The following is a 24,104-nucleotide window of genomic DNA, read 5'->3' on the forward strand; positions in this document are numbered from 1 at the left end:
TGCTGCAGAGCTGGTTGGGCGAACATGCGGTAATGTCCAAGTGTCAGAAGCGCTTCCTGTCACACGATGGACTGTTTGAACGTAACTTCGTGCTGCAGGGACGCTTGGACGATGCCAGGACAGGAGGCGGGCAGCTAGGCTAACCCCCTCAGTCGGGGGGTTAGCATAGCTAACCCCCCGACTGAGGCGGGGGGTTAGCTATGCGTGGGGTTCCTGGACTTTGCAAACGCTTTTAGATCGGTCGCCCATGAGCTCCTTGTTGACGCCGTTCGCGGCGCTGTTGTGGAGGATGCCTTCTCCTCTTTACCTCACCAACACAACCTGCTTCGTAGCAGCAGCAGGTAACACGGAGCATATCGCCATCGGAGCTGGGCTCAGATAAGGCTACTCTCTATGCGACCTGCTGTTCAACTTAGTAGTGGACCCGGTCAACCGTGAAGTGCAGAAAGGCAATAGACCATGCTTACGCGGATGATCTTACACCGTTGGCCGAGGATCTCATCTCCTTGCAGCGCTGCATGAATAGAGTGGTTGCCCTCTCGGCCTGGCTAGGGCGGCGACTGAGAGCCGCGAAGTGCAGGTCTCTACACCTGTCCGGTCGCCACCCCGTGGGCACTCGGGCCACCACCTTCACCATTGGTGGCGACCCGATCCGAGCTCTTAGGAGCTTCGAAGGGAGCAAGTTCCTGAGTCGACCACTGGGCTTCAGGGTGCTGCCAGACAAAGCCACAGCGTACGAGGCCATCCAACTGGGCAGAAAGCTGCCCTCCTTTATACTCGCCCCTTGGCAAATCTGGATGCCATCAAAACATTTTTGTATCCAGACTTCAACATTGCCACGAAGGTGAGCATCAGCGACAAAGAACAGTGGCAGTGCCTATACGGGAAGCTCCGCCCCCTGATAAAGAAGACCCTATAGGTGCCAACCAGAACTTCCAATTATTACGTGTACGGAAGCACACAAGCTGGCACTACAGGAATCCCACTTACGGCAGAGGTGAGCGATGTGTTCCTGGTGGACTGAGTTTTTAGGCTTCTTCCGTCGACCCACGTGGAGGTCCAGGAATGAGCGGCAAAGGACGTGGAGTGGGTTGTAACAAGGCGACTGAGGCGGCCAGAGAACACCGAGGACATGAAGGCCTACCTCTCGGCCGAGAAGGAGGGCGACTTTCGACAAACGTCCACGCAGCTACAGTCTGAGTGGACACAGGCCAGGAAAGCTTCCCGTCGTCTCTCCATCGCGTGGAAGCTGCTCTACCAGGGAGCCCGCATAAAGTGCGGAGAAGACTCCCTGCCGGTAAGGAGCCACCACAGACTCACCAGAACCACCCAGGTGCTCCACATCAAGGAACGGGACCGCACTCTCTAGTATAAACCGAACTAGGGTAAGGCGATGGTGCGCTTAACAGGGGGCCAGGCAAACGCCCTCTTCATGAGGTCCGGTCGCCTCACTCGCTTCGTGGACTGCCGGATGAGCCATTGAACGCGGCTTAACCGTCTGTCACTAAGCAGTGCAAGCATTTGAGCACCGGCAGTGGGCAAGCGTTGCAGGCGGTGCAGGTGCGGAGATGAGACGCTGCGGCGTGTTCCTTGCCACTACATGCGGCAGAGTCAGGCAATGGCGGAGCGCCACAACGTGATCGTCGCCCGAATCAAGGGTTCCCTGAGGAGGTTTTCTGTCATTGCGGAGAAACAGGCCGTCGGCACCACTTCTCTGAAGACCAACCTGGTGCAAGCCCGTGCAGAGGAGGTACTCGTGCTGGTCGCCTGCTGCCCTTTCGAAAACCGCTCGCAGGCATTCCATGCCTCCCGGAAAACCGAGCAGGAGAAGTACGCCTCCTTTACATCTAGTCCAGCGGTTCCCGCACATGACTTTGGACGCCGTCGTCGTTGGCTGCCTGGGAACTTGAGATCCGTGGAATGATCGTGTCCTCCGCAGGGACACGATCGTCAGGGACACGATAAGCTTCTTGACACGAATCGACAAAGCCCATACTGGCCCTTCTTAAAGGCTTTTATTATTAATGAAGCGATGTTATACATCTTGACAGTTTTGACTAACTTCAGTCTTTTGGCCATTTTCTTCGTATTTGCTCGAATATACCGTTTATCTCGTTCTGTTTTTTGGTTTTCTAACCCAATATTATGGTGTTGTGTACATAGAAAAATGCAAATTTCTGCCCTTATCCTTGTGCCTGGGACCTCTTTGACTCCCAGGTGTGACAACCTTAGTTGAAGGGCACGTTACAGGTTTCGGAGCCCAGTACACGGAGTCCAGAGGGATATGCGCCATTGTACTTGGACCCTTCCTGCGCTATCACGAGAATCGGACCGCATTTTGCTGACCGAGAACATGCATAGCTTTGCTGTAAGAAAAAAAGGAAAACGAAAAGCGAAAACAGGTGCGACGGCCAGCAAAGAACATGGTGGGCGTCCCATACGCTTTGCGCTTTGCCGCTTTTTACTTTTCCTCTCCTTTTGGAAAAACTTGTGAAGGAACCGGTTGCGGAGGACAGGGGTTGACTCCTATGTCTTCCTCTGCCGCTGACAGGCACTGTGAATTTTCGAAAGATTTCGCGCTAGGTGCTGCTTTGAAACGAGGCGCTTACTTGTTTTCTCTTTTCACCCGGGCTCGGTGCTGCTGGAAAGTTTGCAGCGAAATATTCACGGCATTTCCCCCTCCTATAGACCAAAGTGCAGAATTAGAATAGTGCTGCAATATATGTCTGCCTGATCATGCACCGACTGATATTGCCGGTTCAACTTGGAAGGAGTAGAACGTGGCATTCACAGAGGTAACCACACTTGTTTTGTGTTTTGCTTGTTCGTGTGTGTGTGTTTCTTTGTTATTTTTCTCAAAGTTATGCACTTTGACGTTATTGTGGCCTTTGTAATTAAAACGAGGTGCATTCAACGCAAAGGTATCGGAGATGAGAACGCTAAATAAAACGACGTGGTGCTCCGGCAATTTTTATAGCTACGATGAAGGCATTAAAAGCTGCAAATGAAGTTTTCCAGTTCGTTCTAATATTGTGAAAGTATAAAAGCACTGATTTCAACATATAACTATGGTCTCGTGGATTTTGCATTTCTGGAATGTGCATGGCACTCAAACTACGAGGGCGATAAGGTATTTCAGCCGTCATCAATTTGACGCAGTGTTCTCTGCATCGAAAACAATCTTACTGCAGCTTGATATAGTTGTGAACCTGTTGCAGGTGTCCCCGCAAGCATAGATGCATGGTTCCAAATGTTTGGTTCAGAGGTGCATCCAAGGGTTGAAGACGACATGTGAAACCACGAGGAACTCTCCACCTCGACAACTTTTTCTTAACTCGCATTCGATTCTTGTTCCTAAGTGTTTATCTTTAGTATTTTACATTTGAGTTAGTATCTTGTTCACAGGTTTGAAACTACCTTGATCTGCGGATATATAGTATTCCTGGATGATGCAATAAGTGACTGTTTATTACTCGTAGTAACAGTTAGCATCACTTTTAAGCAAAGTGGCAGCTCCCGGAAACTAGATCTTCCATTTGGCGGGTTTGTCTTTAGTGCTCACATATATAGGACACTCAATTATGCAAAAGTTATAAGTGACTGATCATGCCATGCGTTGATGAATAATTACCACGACTCACCGGAATGCAATTACACTCCTGACAACGCGCAGGCTCTACTACTTTGTTAGCAAGAAAGCATTGACTCTGACCAAGTGCACCGTTTACTACTGAGGTTTTCCGGGATATTGTTTTGAACACGAATACAAGAGTTGATAACCTTTTATGGACTGAAAGTCCGCCATTAGTGGCGTCCAAGCTGGAATTTTGACAATGCTCCTGGATGTTAGTAAAGTAACAATTGAAATGGCTGCCAACAAGGACATATCTTTTTCTGATTTTTGCCTTATTCGAAGATCGTACATTTGATGTGTGGTGTCATACCACTAGTATTATTTCTATGCAGTTGTTATTTGCGAGCAGGCGGATAACAGAACAAAGCACAAGATTAGTTTGGAAGCTGGAATATATGTAGATATTGTAATGAGCAACACAAACGTTATTCGATGGACGCTGAAGGCAAAAAGTGCAGCTCGGCGCTGCCAGATCGGGGAGCGCGAGAAATCAGCTAGCGTTTTTGGGCTTCGACTGTTTCAGGGCCAAATATATAAATATACATATTTCAAGGTGATGTTGTGAGGTACAGAAAATCTCAGCCCACTCAGCCCGCTCAGCCCACTGCTCGCGCTTTCGTCTTCTTCAACATCGCTTCTTGTACATCATTTGCAGATCATCGATACCGCAAATCATGCCAAAAAAGGTACAGGTAATTTATATAGAGCTAATTAAGGTACTAAAATACACTACCTTTGGTATTAATTAGGGCAAACTTGATCAAGGTGCAATTAAGATAGCTTTATTTAGGGCGCTCAAACACACAAGATTTAGTGAGAGAAAACAAGGAATACGAAGGGACAATGCAATCGAATGGGAATGTCACGTGATTTATTGGATTTCTCTTGAGCGCCCAGAGTTTCGCCTTCACCTTCTTTGGCATATGCAGAAGTGACTGCATATATTTTGTTGACGTATATCACCTTGTAAATAAATCTAATTATGGTATTTGTAAACCTAGCGATGCATGGGGAACAAAACCCTTATGACCAATATTTTCTTTACTTTATATGATTGCTTGTTGGCTATATACTTGCGGACAACTTTTCTTGGCTATGAAGCGAAGGCTACGGAAACTAAGCGCGCCTCTTTCACCATTGCTGGAAGTAGTCCTGCAGTTTTGTTCACGATTTCTTCCGTGGGAAATAAAAAGCAATATTATTTTTGTTCATGCAGCACATAATTTGAAACGATACGTAACATTGACTAGTCAGCTATTGGTATTTTATTGTATCTTCAGTCTGCTCTTCCGAGGTTTCGCACACCCGAAACCGTCGCACGTATTGAACGTTCCTCAAAGGCGAAATGGCGCCCGTGTCTTCTGGTGAGTGTTTGTGGCCTTCTGTCCCGCCAATCCACTCCCCTGGGAGGCTGTTTATCAAGGTTAGTATTAAGAGCCTGTTGACACACACACACACACACACACACACACACACACACACACACACACACACACACACACACACACACACACACACACACACACACACACACACACACACACACACACACACACACACACACACACGCACGCACGCACACACACACACACACACACACACACACACACACACACACACACACACACACACACACACACACACACACACACACACACACACACACACACACACACACACACACGCACGCACGCACGCACGCACGCACGCACGCACGCACGCACGCACGCACGCACGCACGCACGCACGCACGCACGCACGCACGCACGCACGCACGCACGCACGCACGCACGCACGCACGCACGCACGCACGCACGCACACACACACACACACACACACACACACACACACACACACACACACACACACACACACACACACACACACACACACACACACACACACACGCACACACACACACACACACACACACACGCACACACACACACACACACACGAACGCAAAAACGCGCGCGCACATACAAAGTGTTTGTGGCACCTGCGCAGAAACCAAGCGAACCCATCTGGAAATCGCAAGCTTCGGAATGTACAGATGAGTTAGTGGGTGAGCTCACTGCGGCGCCGGCTCTATCGACGCCAGCGTCGATTGCGCGTTCAAGTCCTAACCGATACCACACAGCTGTTTCGGAGCTCCGACGCATGCTGCGATGTTCACTGTTCATAGCTCAGTACATATCGGATATGAATAAATATTGATTCACGCCGAGTTCATTGTATCTCCCTTCACTAAAGTAAAGAGGTACGATGTTGGAGAAACGGAAACCGGTGCCGAGTGCGCCGGGACTACATTGCGTACAAATAGAGTCATGTGCAGAAGCTCCGCCCCCGTAGCTTTCGCTTCATAGCCAAGAAATGTCCTCGAGTATAGAGACGGAGGTCTCGTTAGCAATCATTTTTATGTATGCATAAAAACACTAGGACGAAATAAATGACACGGTCAATGGAGGAGCAAGGAATAATGAATATGCCATTGTAGTTCTCTACATGTCAATACTGTGGACACACGTTATACGACAATGGGTAACGCAGCGTTGCCAGTGAACACTATCCATTGCCGCAGCGAAGGTTGGACTACGACTGGTCCAACATAGAATGCCAACATTGACCTAATGCACTCTCATGCTAGCGCTTTTGAGGGAGGGCCAACATTTTCTGACGGGCTTTGCCGGCGTTGGGCCGTGGCTGGTCCAATGGCGGTGTACTGCCGAGAGTGCTACAGCAGGCTCGTGGCATTGCGGTGTAAACACTGAAATAAACATCGTAAGCCCTGAGGCACGAACTAGTGTACTCACAAGCCGCAAAGCTTTATTGAAAATACCAGCGCACACAAATGGATAGTGCAGCAGCCAATCAAAGCCGAAGCAGGCTATCTAATAAAACACAGAATTTGCACATCTAAAGAATTACGCGTAAAAGCATCTCTAAAACCAAACAAACCAACGGACACACACACACACACACACACACACACACACACATATATATATATCTATATATATATATATATATATATATATATATATATATATATATATATTCAAATATATTTATATATAGTCATATCATAAGAAGCCAACAAGCTCTGACACCAACGACAACATAGAGGAAATTACTTGTGCTTAATAAATGAAATAAATAAAGGATAAATTATTAGAATATAGAGTGGATGAAAAAAAAAACTTGCCGCAGGTGGGAACCGAACCCACACCCTTCGCATTTCGCGTGCGATGCTCTACCAATTGAGCTACCGCGGCGTCGTTTTCCCATCCACTATCGTGGGTATTTACGTGTCCTAGTAGAACCCTGGGAGTGTTAGCCAGCGCCACCACTCACAGGCCTTGGCGGCGGACGTGGAACGTCTTTTTTGCCACAGGTGTCACGAGAACGTGATCTTTTAGGGTGAAGGCAACTGGTCAATAAACCCACATACGCTATCTGAAGGCATCAATGTTGCCGGATTCGAGACCCTCGTTATGTAATAAACGAGAAGAAAGAGGGTTAACCGAGGGGCCCGATTTTTATTAGTCATATCATAAGAAGCCAACAAGCACTGACACCAAGGTCAACATAGGGAAAAATACTTGTGCCTAATAAATGAAATAAAGAAAGGATAAATTAACGGAAATGAAAGTGGATGTATTTTACGCGTCATTCGTGTTTATGTATTATCTTAGTAATTGGCGATGCGAAAACCGCGCGGAAGAGCCTTCATGCATAGGCATAATACGTCTTTTTTTATTGTGCAAAACATGAGCATTGCAAGTATCCTATATCAGATTTTTGCAGTTCGTGTTTATTACACAAAGGAGTGACCAGTATACAAGACTTACTTGTGCCTTACTTGTGGAAATTACTTGTGCTTAATAAATGAAATGAAGAAAGGATAAATTATTGGAAATTAAAGTGGATGAAAAAACAACTTGCCGCAGGTGGGAACCGAAACCACAACCTTCGCATTTCTTCTCGTTTATTACATAACGAGGGTCTCGAATCCGGCAACATTGATGCCTTCAGGTAGCATATGTGGGTTTATTGATCAGTTGCCTTCACCCTAAAAGATCACGTTCTCGTGACGCCTGCCAAGGCCTGTGAGTGGTGGCGCTGGCTAACACTCCCAGGGTTCTAGTAGGACACATAAATACCCAAGATATTGGATGGGAAAACGTCGCCGCGGTAGCTCAATTGGTAGAGCATCGCACGCGAAATGCGAAGGTTGTGGGTTCGGTTCCCACCTGCTGCAAGTTGTTTTTTCATCCATTATCTTGGGTATTTATGTGTCCTAGTAGAACCCTGGGAGTGTTAGCCATTCGACGACCGCACGATACTCAGTCCGCTTCATGCAAGCGTTGTAGCATATCATTGGTTTCAACACATTCATTCTAACACAAGAACTGGGGCAAAACACATGCATTGCAGCCGACTAATTGTTGCAAGTTGTTGGAATAATTGGAAAGTTGGAATAGTTGTTTAAACCACTCTGGACTTCTGGGTGAAGAATACGACGCGCTATGTGCTTTTTCATGAATACATGCCCTGTTCCATATTGCATGAATTGTTGGATATTGCATTTGACGCTTCATTGTATTTTATTCCGAGGTGAATTTTCATACGAATGATTATGCTGTGCCTGCTGTAACATTGAAAACAAAGGTTTGCTTAAGTTTGCACGGGTTTTAATTATAAGTTGTAAGTTTAGCTATGAGTGAGCAAAATTTTAACCTATTCCTATCAATTTTCAATCGCAGGTGCCTTTTCGTGGCGAAGGTATAAAGAAGAAGGGGCGCGTAAGGCCTTTTACTGGCCTTTGCATCTCCTTTCTCTTACTGCTTCGAAAGGATCACGAGATGTGAGAAAACTATGTCCGATATTATGTACCTATATCTTACATATATATGTGTGACATGTACCGCACACAAAAAAAGTCATCTCTATGAAAAGCGAATCACCTACGGGGCACGCGTAACAAGTTTGACAAAACTGAGACATTCACGTTCTCATTCATGCGTATTTGGAAAAATAATGAGACAAATCCACTCGTGCATTTTCTACATGCACGCAAAGGACTCAGAGAGTATTGCAGTTGGCCGGAGAGTAGTTGTGAGTGTTGAGGATGCAACCAAATATAAAGCAAGCCTCAGCCAAGTAGGATGAATCGCAGTAGGCGTTAAGCACTAAAATGTATGAGATCTACTTGAAATATAGCTGAATCTCCCGATGGCCCTATTATGTAACAGAACCTATATCACGCACTGCGAAATTGATATAGTGAGCAAAATTTGAATTACGTGCGGCAAAATTATTGTGAATGCGCCGCAGACTGCATTCCGATAGCTTGTTTCACAGATCCATAAAAACAGCATTCTGTTACTCCCGGTATTATACTGAACTATTATAGTTTCAGCCTAGTGGGGACAGTGTAGACATATAACAGGAGGAGAAATGTATTAGACCAATCCCTTAGCGTTACAGCGACACGTGAGCGTATATAAGACGAAACTAGGAATCGAATCAATGAAATAAGTACATACATACATACATACATACATACATACATACATACATACATACATACATACATACATACATACATACATACATACATACATACATACATACATACATACATACATACATACATACATACATACATACATACATACATACATATATACATACATGAAAATATTACGAAATTCTGAAGATGGCATAAGTTTACGCGTAAAGAGTGTTTGAAGAAAAGTTAACCGCGGGACTACAACAGGTTTAAGAAAAAAATTACTGAAGTAAGGCGTTGCATAATACCTTGTTTTACTTGTTTCTCCATTTGGTAATCAGATTTGAAAAAAAAAATGTTATTTCATATTTTGTTGTTGGCTAATTACATTCCCTACAATCACAATGTTGTCAGCAGCATGTGGAAGTGCAAACGGAAGCTTCAAGAATTTTTGGCGGATGATTTCAATATTCCGAAGATAATGACCTGCTGTGACAGCCACTCTGAGTCAAACATTGTCATAGTTTTAGCAGAATTGAATTTTCGGCTTTTGTGCGCCAAAACCACCATTTGATTATGAGGCACGGCGCATTCGGGGACTGCTGGTCAATTTTAACTGCCAAGGGATCTTTAGCACGTCTCCAGTGCAAAGGAAATGGACGCTTTTGTACTTGGCCGCCACCTAAATGTCGCCGCCGTGTGTTTAGTGGGGCTGGTTTGTTCATCTATACAATAAAAACAGGAGCAGGCAACACAGGACGAGCGAGTAAAGAGCACAGGACAGAGCGCTGCAGTTCTTGCAGAGGTACACAATATGTCATCAGAACGTTTAAGAGTCGAAGACAAAGAAAGTAAGCAGGTTTGGTTATTGAGCGTTTGTCACACTGTGTCTTGCACATGTCAATTTCTATTCAGAATTTGGCTTCGAGGAACCTCACGGGCTACAGGAATTGTTTACTGATGATACAGCGATTTTCAGTGATCTCTCTAGGAAGATTGAGCTCGTAGGATGTTAGCTTAGCCTGACATCTGCTAAACTGGTGCCCGCTTCGCCGTACCATTTTGCATCCCCGCAGGGCCATCGGCGTCGGTAGAAGTCGCGGTGTCCAAACACCAGCTACCTGAGCACACGGGGGCTCAGGTCCAACATTTGACGGAGTGTGGCTTAGCCTTGTCTGGGTGCAAGGAGATCCTGGGGACTGAGATGTCTTGGGTGTCTACGGCACACGAGATCGCGCAGAGGGAGCCGTTTATATGCAGCAGCCTAGTGTAAAACTGCGACGGCGCCACAACACAGGAAAAGTCAGCTAGGTGTTTTTAGAGAAGCACAATCGCTAGAGGTTGGGTGAGATATTTTTTTTTACTTTTCAATAAACTCTTATGTTAGTAAAAAAAAGCCACCTTCCACACAATGAAAGAGACACAAATTTTTCCAGGTATGTCTTTGTTTCACACAGAAAAACAAATATCCTAGAAGCAGTAAAAGAATCTCGCTATCGAGTCGCAAAAAGTTCCAACTTAAAAACATGTGGCATAGAACAGTATTCTACAAAATAAACGCTTTATTCCAGACCTATGCAACCTCGCTCATGGAATTAAGGCGCATTGAATTTAATTTGTCATAGCACGGCCCGTACACCAACAGCAAAACATTTTCTATGACAAGGCAACAAACGTGATAAAAGAGTTTGGCTGTTACAAGCATTTCATTCATTCCATGTGCGGAAGAACGAAAAGTTTGACCTAGGAACTGGCTTGTTCTATGCGTGGTGCGCTAGAAGATATTGAAATCAGCTGTCAATCTGCATTTTCTACAACTTAATTCCTTGACTGATTACTCACGGGGCATTTCTAACGTAAATAATTATTTCCCGAAGTCCTAAACCTGAAGTTGTGGTTCTTACACTTTCACTGGCCTACTGCCTTTGGTGCTACTCTCGGTTCCGCCGTATCATAACACCCGGCTGTAAAGGCTCTCTATCGGTGGTAACTATATTGGAGGTGATATCGCGACAAGAACTATAGTCAGGGAGTGAGTAAAACTTTATTGAAGATAAATAAGATAAGTTAAGACCGTTGGAGCCCCTATTGCAGAACCCCATTGGCAAAAGCTGCTCGCTGGGCCCGGTCCTGAAGAGCCAATTGGCTCTCCTTGGCTTCGTCCGCAAGCCATGCCTCCCACTCCCTATTCTCGTTAGAATCACCATTAAAAGGAAGCGGTATTTATGTTTACGGCATATAACAGGAAACGAAAAGTAAGACTGTGTAATTAAACTGTCAGGATATATAATAACGAAATCTTGTGTCCTATTTGCTTTCCATTCAACAAAAAGAAATAATCGTGACATTTGGCCACCCCAACTGGGCCAAGTCTGGGTGGCAGAAATCGAGACGGTCCCTGCTAAAGCGACCGCGTGACACCGCGGTAATCTAACGTTCTGTGTGCTTCGTCGTCGTCTGGCACGGCGCGAAACGAGAGCGTTTGCGCTTTTTAAGCAGCTGTAATGGTTTGTCGTGGCTCACTGCTGAATAGCGAAGCAGAACCTACTTGACGACGTAATCGGGGCAACTAGGAGTCGCTGCGCGCGACAAATAAGTGAGACAAACGAAGCCTCATTTATCAGGTCTTTTTATTCTTAATATTCTCACCAGCTTGTCGCACTTTGTAAACATCTGGTAAAAGCATCAATTTGTTGTCAGGATGACTCGCGATTGTGCTTTTTCCTCAGTTGACGAAATGCTTAGAGCATATTCTGGTTTATTCGTTTGGGATCCATTGAGATTTATTACAACTCCCTCACCAGAACAGGAATTGGCCGCACTGGTGCAGTATTCGGCCACTTTCTCCAAATGACTCATTCTATTACCAAATGACCCTCAGTCCCCAGCAGCTGCGTAGCACCTGACCAAGGCGGCAGTCAGACCTGTAACGCAGCAGAGGGGTCTAAGAATCTCTGTACACGGACAGACCGCCAATGGAAACTGACCCTTGAAACGTTTAACACCCGAACCTTCTCGAGTGAAACTAGCCTTGCAGGACTCTTTGACGAAATATCAGCCATTGTCTTGGATATAAAAGGTCTTAGTGAGCTGAGAAGAGCTGGTGAGGCTTATACAGTGCTGACAAATGACCACGTCCTCTGCTGTAGAGGACTATTTGATAAGAATCAGTTCGGAGTAACATTCCTAATCCATAAGGACACAGCAGACAAAATTGACGAATTCTACAGCATTATGGAGAGGGTAGCAGTAGTCGTAATAAAGCTGAATAGGAGGTACAGAATAAAGGTAGTATAAATCTACGCTCCAAGCTCCAGTCCCGATGGTGAAGAAACGGAACTGTTTTCCGAAGACGTTGAATTACCAATATGAAAAATGCAAACTCGATATGCTGTAGTAATGGTTGACTTCAATGAAAATGTGGGGAAAAAGCAGGCTGGTGAACAAGCATTTGGCAACTACGGCGCCGATTCTAGGAACACTCGAGGAGATATGTCGGTGAAATCTGCGAAAATAAATAAGCTGCGAAAAATGAACACCTTTTTCAGGAAGCGTATATGGTGGCGACTCCCGCGTTAACCACCGTCTTCCTTTGACAGGAGGCAATGCATTGACTACATGCGCTGAGAAACAGTAGACTGATGTTTAGTAGGCTGTGCGCAGATCCGCTGCTGCTGCCATGTGTAATTGGTTATCTAACCTACTCATTACCGGACCTGCCGAGCTCCATTTCTTTTTCTTGATGTAAATTAGAATATCGGCTATCCCTGTTTGCTCTCTGATAAACACCGTTCTCTTCCTGTCTCTTAACGTTATACCTAACATTCTTCGTGCCATCGTTCTTTACGTGGTCCTTAACTTGTTTACGAGCTTCTTTTTCAGTTTCCGAGTTGCTGCCCCATATGTCAGTAACAGTAGAATTCATTGATTGTACACCTGTCTTTTTAATGATAATGGTAAGCTTCCAGTCAGGATCTTACTGCGTCTGCCGAACAAGGTGCGACCAATATTTATTCTTCTGTAAATTTCCTTCTCATGATCAGGGCCTCCTGTGAGTAATTTAGCTAGGTAAACATACTCCTTCACAGAGTCTAGAGGCTGACTGGAGATCCTGATTACTTATTTCCTTGTCCGGCTATTGATCTTTATCTTTGTCTTCTGCCTAGCAATCTTCAATGCCACTCTGATTCCCTCTCTGTTAAGGTCCTCAATCAATTGTTGTGAGTCGTCCCTAGTGTTGCTGAACAGGACAATGTTATCGGCACATCTAAAGTTGTTGATATTCGCCGATGATCCTTACTCCTAAGTTTTCCCAGTTTAAGAGCTTGAATACTTTTTCCAAGCACGCAGTGAATAGCATTGGAAAAATTGTGTTTACTTATCTGATCCTTTTCTTCATAGGCGTCTCCTGACCTTTCTTGGGGATAATTAAGGTAGCTGTGGAATCTCCGTAGATATTTTCCAGCGTAGTTCAGTAGTAATCTCTGCGGTTTGGTTACCAGTGTATCAGCGTTCCGTCGTTGTCTCGGCACGAGAATGAGTTTAGTTCCTTGGCTGATACGATATGATTAGTTCTAGTTTCTATATCATTCGAGCCAGTGGTGTAGGCAAAAATTTCGTTCTGAAGGGGGGCGGGGGCGCTCAGGTTGCAGCTCAGTCTCCTCCTTATACAATTTGTCGAGAGATCAAATACATGAATAATAACTGCATTGCCATTGCAAAAGATTCCGCAAAGGCATTCTTGAACGCTATGTACTACGAAGTCAAGTAAAATATGTATTTTTTCATAAAAGAAGACACTCTTATGTCTCAAAAATTGGGCCCCAGATAACTTATGTCAATGCTTCCATGCTTTCTATCTATTTATTAAGTAAAGAAAATATCACACGAACCTTAGAACAATATCAGTTGAAATCCAGCAAAGTAATGCATGCCGCTGATATAAACACTGTAAAGGCTGTGAGATGAGCAATTTGAGGACAAATATTTTGCTGAAGCTTTGTCATTCAAGAACCTTGTTTACATTTTTGTACATATTGACACTGATGTGCGGTTCCATCACCGCAGGAAGCCGAGCGCGAAGGTCGGTGACATGAAAGACGATGAAGCGTGTAAGTTGCACGCTCTTCTGGCCCGCCATTAAAGTGAAGCGCCTGTTTTGTAATACTCCGTCTTCAACCTACGTTACAGTTTCGCTGGTGGAGATGCTGGGTACATGCGAACACTACCAAATCGAACACAAGCCTACACAAGTCTACAAGCCAAGTACGAAGTCCGGTCGAGCTGACTCCTTTTCACGTATGGACAAGCCGTCCATTTCAAGGACTGCCACCTGAGCAAGAGCCTCTCATCGAGGCTCGTGCTCAGGTGGCAGTCAATTGAGTCAGAAGGATGAGTACGTCGGCTCCGTTTTCTTCCTCAACCGCACCGACCAAGGTCGTCCTTAACCAGCCGTGAATCCCCACGACCGGATGTTGAGGAATGGCTCGATCACTTTGAGCGTGTTGCATAATTCAACGCCTGCAGTCCTGAGCGCAAGCTCAGGACTGCAGAAAGTTGAACTGTGTCACAGAAAGTTTCTGTTCAACTTCAGTTCAACTTCAGTCAACTTTCTGTTCAACTTCAGTTGAACAGAAAGTTGAATGTGTCATCAAGCACGGTGTTTATCCATTGCTACGCATCGACGACGCGACGGATCGTCTACAACACGCCAAGTTTTTTGTTCATTGGATCTTATATCAAGGCATTGGCAAATCGAAGCTGATGAACAGGATCGTGAAAAAAGAGCGTTTGTGACACCTGATGGGCTTTATGAGTTCGAAGTTCTCCCCTTCAGTCTCTGTTCCACACCTGCCACCTTTCAGCGGATAATGGATATCGTGCTTGCTGAACTCAAATGGCAAACCTGCCTCATATACTTGGACGACGCGGTCATGTGCTAGAGCACGTTTGGCGAACATTTCGCACGACTCGAGAGTGTCCTCGCTGCGATCCGTACTGCCGGCCTTACCATCAAGCCTAAAAAATTCTAGTTTGGGTTCCAAGAGCTGAAATTTCTTGGCCATGTCCTTGGTCCCACAGGCGTCCGACTAGACTCCGACAAGTTAGCTGCCGTTGCCGAGTTTTCACCACCCACAGGCAAGAAGGATGTCCAATGGCTACTTGGTTTGTGCGAATTTTATAGGCGCTTCGTCGAAGAATTCCCCAAAATTGCTGAGCCTCTGACACGGCTTGCGCGTGGCGATGTGCCTTTCATTTGGGCGGAATAGCAGCAGCAGTCGTTCAATGAAATGCGCCAGCGTATACAGGTGGCCTCAATACTTCCTTATTTCGACTACGACGACGCTGACACTGAAATTCCCACTTAAGGCTGTTTCACATGCTGGGACTGCAACGACGAAAATCGGTGCTGTCGCACGCGTAGCAATGCGATTTTTAGAGGGCTCATTTCACATGATTGTGATTTCAACAATGCGACTGGTGCGGCGCCCAGGGTTGCTTAGTGCCAGGTTTCGTGGCACACGCTGCATAATTATTTTATTGTAGTGAATAAAACGTTTACACTATAATATTATTGACTTCTCTTGATTAAAAGCAAATAATATGTACGTTTACTAATTTAAAAACGTTAGTTAAGATTTGTCTTGGCGTGCGTGACGGCGGTTTCTGTAGTTCAGTGCGACATCGCGCACGTAAACAGCTGTTCTCAGGTGGTACAGCGATTCTTTATTCTATGGTTCAGCGCTGTGTGTTGTCTTATCTACCTTCTTTGACCGTTTCGTTCTGCCTGCGCTACAACAATCTACAAGATGACCTATCGACAAGTTCATATAGCTACCCTCACCGTATATGCGGTATTCGAAATTCGGCTGCCACGAAGTCGTGTCAGCCCAACAAGACCCTCGCCCTACCCGTGCTCGATCAGCTTCTGGATAAATTTTGCGTGTATATTACCTGTCATTGCGCATTTGTGGTGCCTGCTCCTAGCCATATTCTTACGCCAAACGCAACAAGAAGCACCAACCCGAACGCCCGTGTGAGCCCCTGAACGAAGCCTCAAACGATCTGTGTGATTACGACGTGGAATGAAAATTGTGTTGTGTAATTCAACCTTAGCGCTAGCCTGGTTCGTCCATCGCCGTGCTTGCGCTGCGAATATGTATATATGGGAGCCCTCTCTACATATTTCTAAAGGCGCAAAAGCCCACGCATCAAATGTTTCGAGCAGTTACCGTCACTTTTGCAGAAACCTTTACGTTGTAAAATGGCATTCTAAAAGGCATGCTTCTCGTCCACTTTGTTGTCCCGTGTCTCGCGCTGGTAGTATACTCGGAACTTCTAACAACAAGACCATATGAATACGCGCTATTCATAATGCAGGATCGTAGGCCCACGGCAGGCGCACTTGCCGTAGAATTTTCCAGCTTTCTGCTCAGCCTCGCACGCCTCTCACGGTTAGCCTGTTTTGTGGAAATAAATAATATTATCATATTATAATCTTATCAGATATTATACTTTCTTCACTGTAATTTATAGCAACCATCCAGATTTCTTAAGCTAGTCATGCATTTAGCCTGTATTAGATCAACATTGTTACAACATGCTTATGGGAGTCATTTCAAACTAGATTCTTCAGCCAGAGAAAGTACAAATGCAAGCCTCAATGTTTATTCCAATTTGGTATTCCTAAACAGATTATATTGGCAGAATTTTATGCCTGCTTGCATTTCCTGCAATTCAATGTTCAGAGCTGGAAAAACTGATTCCTTTTCGTGCTGTCAAATGGCTGATTCAATGTCAATAGCAAGCTATAATTATTCATTTCGAAAGTGTTAAGCAATGACTATATGTCTAAGCTTATCAATGCGTTTTTGTTCCACGAACACAATTAAGTTTTCTCTGTCCCTCTCATTGACAGCCATGGAATGAAAGCGTTCACTTTCATAAGTATCTGGATGCAAACATTCTGGAGTTTGTCCTGAGCATTTGTCTGCATCCTATAGTGTGCATATTTGTATCAAGTTCTCGTGTTACAATTCAGTGATCTACACATATTGTTATATTGCAACAAACAAATTTATTTCACTTTGTTTCCAAATCTGCAATGTGGCCATGCAGTAACGACTGCATTAATAAGCAAAAAAAGAAAACTGCAGATTCGGTGTACGTGTTGGAATCTGTGCTAAGTGAAGTTTTTGTCAAGCGGTCAGTTAAATGCTGGTAAAGTAACTGCGATATATACAATTTGTCTTATTTTCAACAATCCAGCATGTCATCTTTTGCAAGGTTTGCTTATGCACCGCACAGGTCACAACCCTAATGTCATGTAATCTTTATGCATTACACTGTTCACAAACCATACCGAAACGCAAACGGCAGTTAATGTAGATGCTTGCTGCGAGACATCAACGCAGTGACGTTTGTTGAGCAAGGAATGGTGCGAGGTGTATGCAGATGAATGAATGACGTGCTTATGTACTTATTTATTTATATACCTCGCAGGCTGCAAGGTTGGAGTATAATGCAAGGGGGAATAAAAACGTTGCTACAAAAGAAAGAAGGGCACAACATTAAGAAAAAAAAACAGCAAAAAAAGCAGTACCAGTACATTGCACCAACTAGCCCAACGTGTTTTACTGGCACAACATTATACAATACTTAACAAACAATAACAGAAAAAGTTACTGCCCATTACCCCTGTACTGACCGTGAACCAGCGAAGCTGAAATGTGCAGCCCCGGTGTTTATCACTGGGTTAATTCCAATGGTTTATTCAAGTCTTTCTATATTATTGGTTATCTCTGTGTTTCTTAATGAGGTTATGCACATGTTTGGCTTGGGTTTATCACATTGTTTATTTGGAATGCCACACATTGCACTTTACAAGATCCCCATCATGGAAAGTGCAATGAGTGGTTCATTGTGTTAATCCAGCGGGTCCATCAAAGTCTTTCGGAATTATGTTACGCACTTGTGTCTTGCAATGCGTTAATCATAATGTTTATGACTCAGTTATGCACTGTAGTTACGGAGTGATACACTGGGGCTGCACATTTCATTAATATAAATACAGGGACACATTTTCGAACCTATTGGGAAGTCGGAGAGAGACTGCTGCACGCGCGCTCTGCTGCTAGAGAGAAACGACGTCACTATCGGTCTAGCCAATGGTCCACCACACCTTTGCTGTGAGATAATAGTGACATCATGATCTTGTCTTAACCAAGACAAATGCAATGGCTCACACCCTCTTAAACAATGGTTCATACCCTTGCACTAGGGGTTTTGGGATCGGACCATGAGTGTTTCGCCTAGGCATACGCAGCTTCACTGTAAAAAGAATGAACACCTTTCTGCTAGAGACCAAGACAATCATGAGGTGTGTTAACAAATGAAAGTTTATTGAACATGCCGAGTAAATGCTGTTCGACAAGCAATGAATCGAACTTACACAAAAAGCAGAAGCAAGATCTGATGTGTGTCCATACAGATCCCAACAGGAAATGCATCCATCTCTGAAAGTGTAACAGCGGCCATGCTGACACAAGATTCTCCCAGTGTACTTGCATCTACAGCATCCATAATTTCTCTACGCAGCCGATCTCCACAGAATGCTAGCTTCTTCCTCTACAATGCACTGTCCACATCTGAGCGCGCATTGTAAAGGAAGAAGCTAGCATTCTGTGCAGATCGGCTGCCTAGAAATTACGGAAACTGTAGATCCAAAAATGCTGGGTTAATCTGGTCATCATGACCTCCGTTAGAAATGGATGTATTTCCCGTCCGGAAACGCACATGAATTCTTGCTTCTCCTTTTTGCCTACGTTCATTCTATTGCTTGTCAGCGAGCATTTACTCGGTGTGTACGTTAAACTTTTGATTGTTAGATCATCTTGGTTTTCTTGTTTGTCCTATGTGTTCTCTGGTGCCATTTGCAGCCAGGCTATTCGTTTCTTTTTTTTTCTTTAGACTGCAACAAGTCACTTTAATGGCCCTCATGATACCTTATAAAATATTTTATTTGGCCAATGTAGCAAGAATGTACAGTGTGAAGCAGTAAGAACAGGGTATGCTAACTTCTAATTAAAAGGTTCGTTGTGAAAATGCAGTGATCTATAAAGGTTACCACAAAGTAGTACAGCCATAAAACCTGATAAAACTAGTGCTTGATGAAACCAAACATAAAAGCAGGAAAGGGAGAAAATAAATATAGATATACAAGTCCAGGGGAAAAAAATACATTGTGATCACCAAGTGTGCATGTGGCTACCTCCCAGGAAACTCATTTTTTTCCCCAATGGCATGGAACTGGAAGAATGTGCTTGCATAAGCAAGCTGTCAGTCTGTCTATTGGAATAACAGCAGCGTTTCTTGAAAGGTGCCGGCATGCAGGATTGGCAATTGTAATGATTTTTTGCTGCACTTGGAATTTTTCTCTATTTCCTTTCTGTAGCATTTTTATTTATGTTTGGCTGCATCAAGCACCAATTTTTATCTATCCTTCAAAGATGTCTTTCTTTTTCTGGGCAAAACTCGGGGAATGCAGGAGATGGAAATTCAAGACGATGAGCAACATGAGAACAAAGTGAAAGTAAGAGCCAACGTTTCCACACGTGGACCTTGAAGAAGGCAAGTCCACTTGTCGAAACGTTGGCTCCTACTTTCAGCTTGTTCTCGTTTTGCTCATCGTCCTTTATTTTTTCTGGTAATTTATGTAACTCGCCACATTTTTACAAATGAACCTCATTTGAACGTTGGTCCTCATCCATATCTAGTGTCATCCTGTTGATACTGCTTCATGCTATGCACTCTTGCAACATTTGTGTGAGTGTATGTGCACACGTATGGATTTGGATGTGAGATCGGGCCCTTGGGCAGAGGTATCATTCTCTCCTGTGCAGCCTTATGAATTCATTAACTTTAGTGCAACAGAAATGCGATGGACATGAACGAAGTGAACACACAGAACGCTTCGTTCTTGTCTGTTGTCTATCTGTTGCACTTTAGTTAATAATAAAAACACACAAACTGATCTAGTTTTCAGTTATTATGTCAGGCACAATTGTAAGCCCGCTTGTGTCCTGGAATGTCTGCATGGCTATGTATCCTGTAATTTAATTTCTGGCCATGTACTTCCAAATCGCGTGTCAATCTCCTGATTTTCCTGACAATCTTGTGTGATGTGCAGGCCCAGACAGTTTCTGGTGAATGCATGCAGGGTTTTGTGCAGGGTGTAATCTGCACTACAAGTGTTGCTTTGATTGCTTTCAGTTCAGCTTTTCTAGGCGTAGGATGACCTGGAATGGTGCTCACTTATATGGGGTTTAGTTTTATGTAGTGTCACACTACTGTTACACTGCTATTGCCAGATCAGTGTACTATACGTGCCTTATGTTTGCTTGCATCTTCATGATTAGCAACCTCCTCTGTGTGTTTGGCAGTTGCATATAGTCTCCTGGCCTAATTGTTTGCCCCCGTATTTCACGGTATGGGCCTGTTGTGTTTCAAGTTCAGGTACTCCCGAGGTTGTGTTTCTGAAGGGAGGGGTAGTCGTGTTTGCATCTCATATGCTAGCTGGCATAGCATCTTGGGACGAGGTTCTCAGCTCTTGAGACAAAGAATTTGTGATGCAGGCGGCAACTCTACTCTTTCTAGGTGCTTGTTCGTTAGCTCTTTCTCGTAGAGGTCTTCAAGCATGGTGCAGTTGGAAAGACCTGTTATTACTACCCGATGCATGTATTCGTTGAGTTGTCTTTTTTGTGTGCTGCTGGTAATTCATACCGTACCATACCTTGGACACAAGCACAGCATCTGCGATTTTCTATAGTACCCACTCGTCCACACCCATTATTTCGGGAATATTCTTTTCACCAGGTGTGGAAGTTGCGTCCAGGCCTTACAAAATTGTTTCACCCACGTGCTGGCTCTGCCGTCATGGGCTTACACTAGCTAAGGATTTGTGGATGCTGACTTGCGGGCATATTTGTCCAGCTATGTGGATCACAATGTGCAATCTGGGGTCGTTCTTGATTCTAGTCTTTCTTTTTTTCCGACGTCGATATGAACTGACTTATCAGAAAGCGAGAGGCGAGACTGGCCAAGAAAGTCTGCAGTGTTGTCGAGGGCTTGTTGCATCATTCTTGATTTCTGTATAAGATACCTTTCCCATAGACTGTAATACACCATAGGCTGTAGTGTTTCTTGCAGTATACCCGTGTTGTTGGTGTGTGTGGGCCAAATGTACCTCCAACTCTCACCTGGAATTTTCTGTCTTTCAGAAAGTTACTGTTTAAGTGCTCTAGCAGAAATGTTTTTGCTCATCGTTCCTCTTATTAGAGCAGGATGAGGTACTGCTGTTAAAAGCCTCTTCACTCTCTTCATTCTTTCATAAGCGGTATTACACAATGTCCTGCAATAAAGCTTCTGCTGCTTATGGCCCACTAATATCAGCCAGAAGGGACAACTCTTGAAAAAGGTTTTCTTTGTGTTGTGTGTGCGACGTAGTATGAGCATTCATGCCTTGACATTTATACATCTGTAAACCAGCTTCCTGACGGAGCACTTGCTATACCTGATCATGCTTATTTGTGCGGTGCTGTTGATCAATACATATTGATGCAAGGAATATATACACACTCGAATTGTCATGAAAGATGGTTGTTTTACAATTCTGCCCTTTACTTTCTATTGGTGTTAGATTTTGCATAGGCATGCCCCCCCCCCCCCCCCCCCCTATGGAATAGTATTTTGAAGTGTAAGGGTTCAATAAAAGGTGATGAACTAAATCTAAGTGCAAGAGCTTTTTTCTCACCTATGACTGCCATCCAAATGCGACTTCCATGGCTGGCAAATCAATCCCTCGCCTTGTGTTAGCAGCAGAATGCTATAGCCACTGTGGGGCAGGTGTACAAATTGAAGAACAGTATTTCTGCCTATAATATTTTTCTTGCCTGTGTGTAGGTAAAGTTTGGAATAAGTTTGTCACTGTAAGAAAGCCCAGTTTGTGGTCTTTTATTGAATAAAGCAGATATTGTGTATAGTTGAAATGTAGAAATTTGTTCTAAAATCCTCAGGTGATATATGTTCTTGCAAGTAGCATGCTATTTCATTACTTATAAAGACAGTAATCGCAGCGGATATCGTTATATGGGTTTACACACTAATATATGTGATCACAAACTTGTTAGAAACTTACTAGAAACATGTAAGGCATGAATGTTTCTGCACACTTGATCAGCTGTGAATGTGCAAGAACTGCTTGTACTGGCTGACTTCACTGCAGAGTTTTGATTTACTTTTCTTCAGCGTGTCGTTTTATACTGTTTCATTCCCACAAGAACAGGCCATTTGCCTGCTTTCCGCATTGTTGCACGAGTTCTACATAATTGTGCAGGAGGGTACATTGTCACTGTGCCACTATAACAAGCAATTTACTTAATCTACTAGCTGTACAGTTAATTACCTTGCAGAGCAAGTGTTCATACAGATGCAGTAAGAATAAAAAGTCCGCACCATAGTCAATGTTTGTTGGTTTCTGTGCAAGAAAAAAAATTCTCCAGAGAAGTAGTGCAAATTAGCGTGCATGTAATATTTTATTCAAGCCACGGATTTAATGCTATCGTAGCAAATTCATTACGATAGCCAACACTTTTGCTCTGTCAAATTTAATAAGAAGCAAGAGAAGCTTTCAAGATGCATCGGGAAATTAGTGCTTGAAAACCGACAAGAAAATGCAGCTGAACGGTGCCGCGTTCAGCGCAACGTTGAAACTTCGGGACTTTGCTGTCTTGTCATTTGCCCTTGCCGAGGTTGAAAGAATTCAAGCTCCTCCGTAAGCGCGATTTTTACATGCTACTGAACAAAAGAAAATGGTGACGACCTCGTCGTCTGCTGGGGATCGAACACCTCCTAGCACTGTCAACTCGCAAAAGTGTACGAAGCAAACGTGAAAATGCACTTCATTTGTTGTGTAACGCGTCAACAAACGCATAGCAATCGGAGAATGCAATCTGCGGTACAAGTTTTTATTCTCCCTTCGCGTACGTACCGAATTCGACGATCCACGTCTCCGCGCATTGCACTTGTCGTGCGAGACGCCATTTTCCAAAATAAACCGGCGAAATAGCTCCGTTGACAGCTCTCCGCGCAATTTCGACGGAAAATCGCAGCGATAGGTGCGACAGTGTGACTGTGCGACCAACTGGTTGGTCGCAGCCGAAAATCGGGGGGTCGGCACTGCGACTGCGATTTTCATCGCAAACGACGCAAATCGCACTTCCGGTGCGACGAAAATCGCATCATGTGAAACAGGCCTTACGCCAGCAATGCGGGTCTCGGTGCAATTCTTGTGCAGTGGGAAGCTGGTGCGGAACGCACCATTGCTTATGCAAGCCGCAGTCTCACCAAGGTGAGAAATACTACTCAACCATTGAAGAAGAATGCTTAGCGGTTGTGTCAGCAATTAGTAAATTCCGACCCTACTTGAATGGTTGACCCTTTAAGGCTGGCAGCGATCACCACGCCCTGTGCTGGCTTGCCAACCTCAAGGATCCTTGAGGCCGGCTAGCCCGTTGGAGCCTGTGCTTACAAGAGTACGATATTACAGTTGTCTACCGATCTGAAAGGAAGCACAGTGACGCTTACTATTTGTCACGCGCACCACTCTCTATGACGTCATCGGACCCTGACCATGACTTGCCATTTGTCGGCGTTATCGACGCCATAAAGTGCGTTGACCCTGAGCTGCTGCCGCTGATCGAGCACCTTCAAGACGCTGAAGGTGTTTTAATCCGCTCGCTGGTGTAACTCGTGTATTTGGACGTATTTGCGTCCAAAATACGTATTTAAATACGTATTTTTGTGTAGTGCCGTTCGCGCAGCACCAAGACATTTTGCAAGCCTGCCATGATGAGTCATGCGCGGGACACCTGGGATTCATTAAGACATTAGCAAGG

General features: G+C 44.5%; 1 protein-coding gene and 1 non-coding gene across 2 annotated transcripts in view; one reads left to right on the forward strand and one right to left on the reverse strand.

Annotated features, from left to right (window-relative positions):
- LOC139047893 (uncharacterized) overlaps window positions 1–24,104 on the forward strand; it is a 149,408-nt gene that overhangs the window by 55,161 nt on the left and 70,143 nt on the right. Inside the window, exon 3 of the mRNA XM_070522068.1 lies at window positions 8,402–8,502. Coding sequence (XP_070378169.1) covers window positions 8,402–8,502 — 101 coding nt within the window. The remainder of the gene's footprint in view (window positions 1–8,401; window positions 8,503–24,104) is intronic.
- TRNAS-CGA (transfer RNA serine (anticodon CGA)) lies at window positions 6,838–6,910 on the reverse strand. The gene has a single exon. It is a non-coding gene; the product is annotated as a tRNA-Ser (tRNA).

The sequence above is a fragment of the Dermacentor albipictus genome, chromosome 7 (assembly GCF_038994185.2).
Source record: "Dermacentor albipictus isolate Rhodes 1998 colony chromosome 7, USDA_Dalb.pri_finalv2, whole genome shotgun sequence".
Taxonomy (NCBI): domain Eukaryota; kingdom Metazoa; phylum Arthropoda; class Arachnida; order Ixodida; family Ixodidae; genus Dermacentor; species Dermacentor albipictus.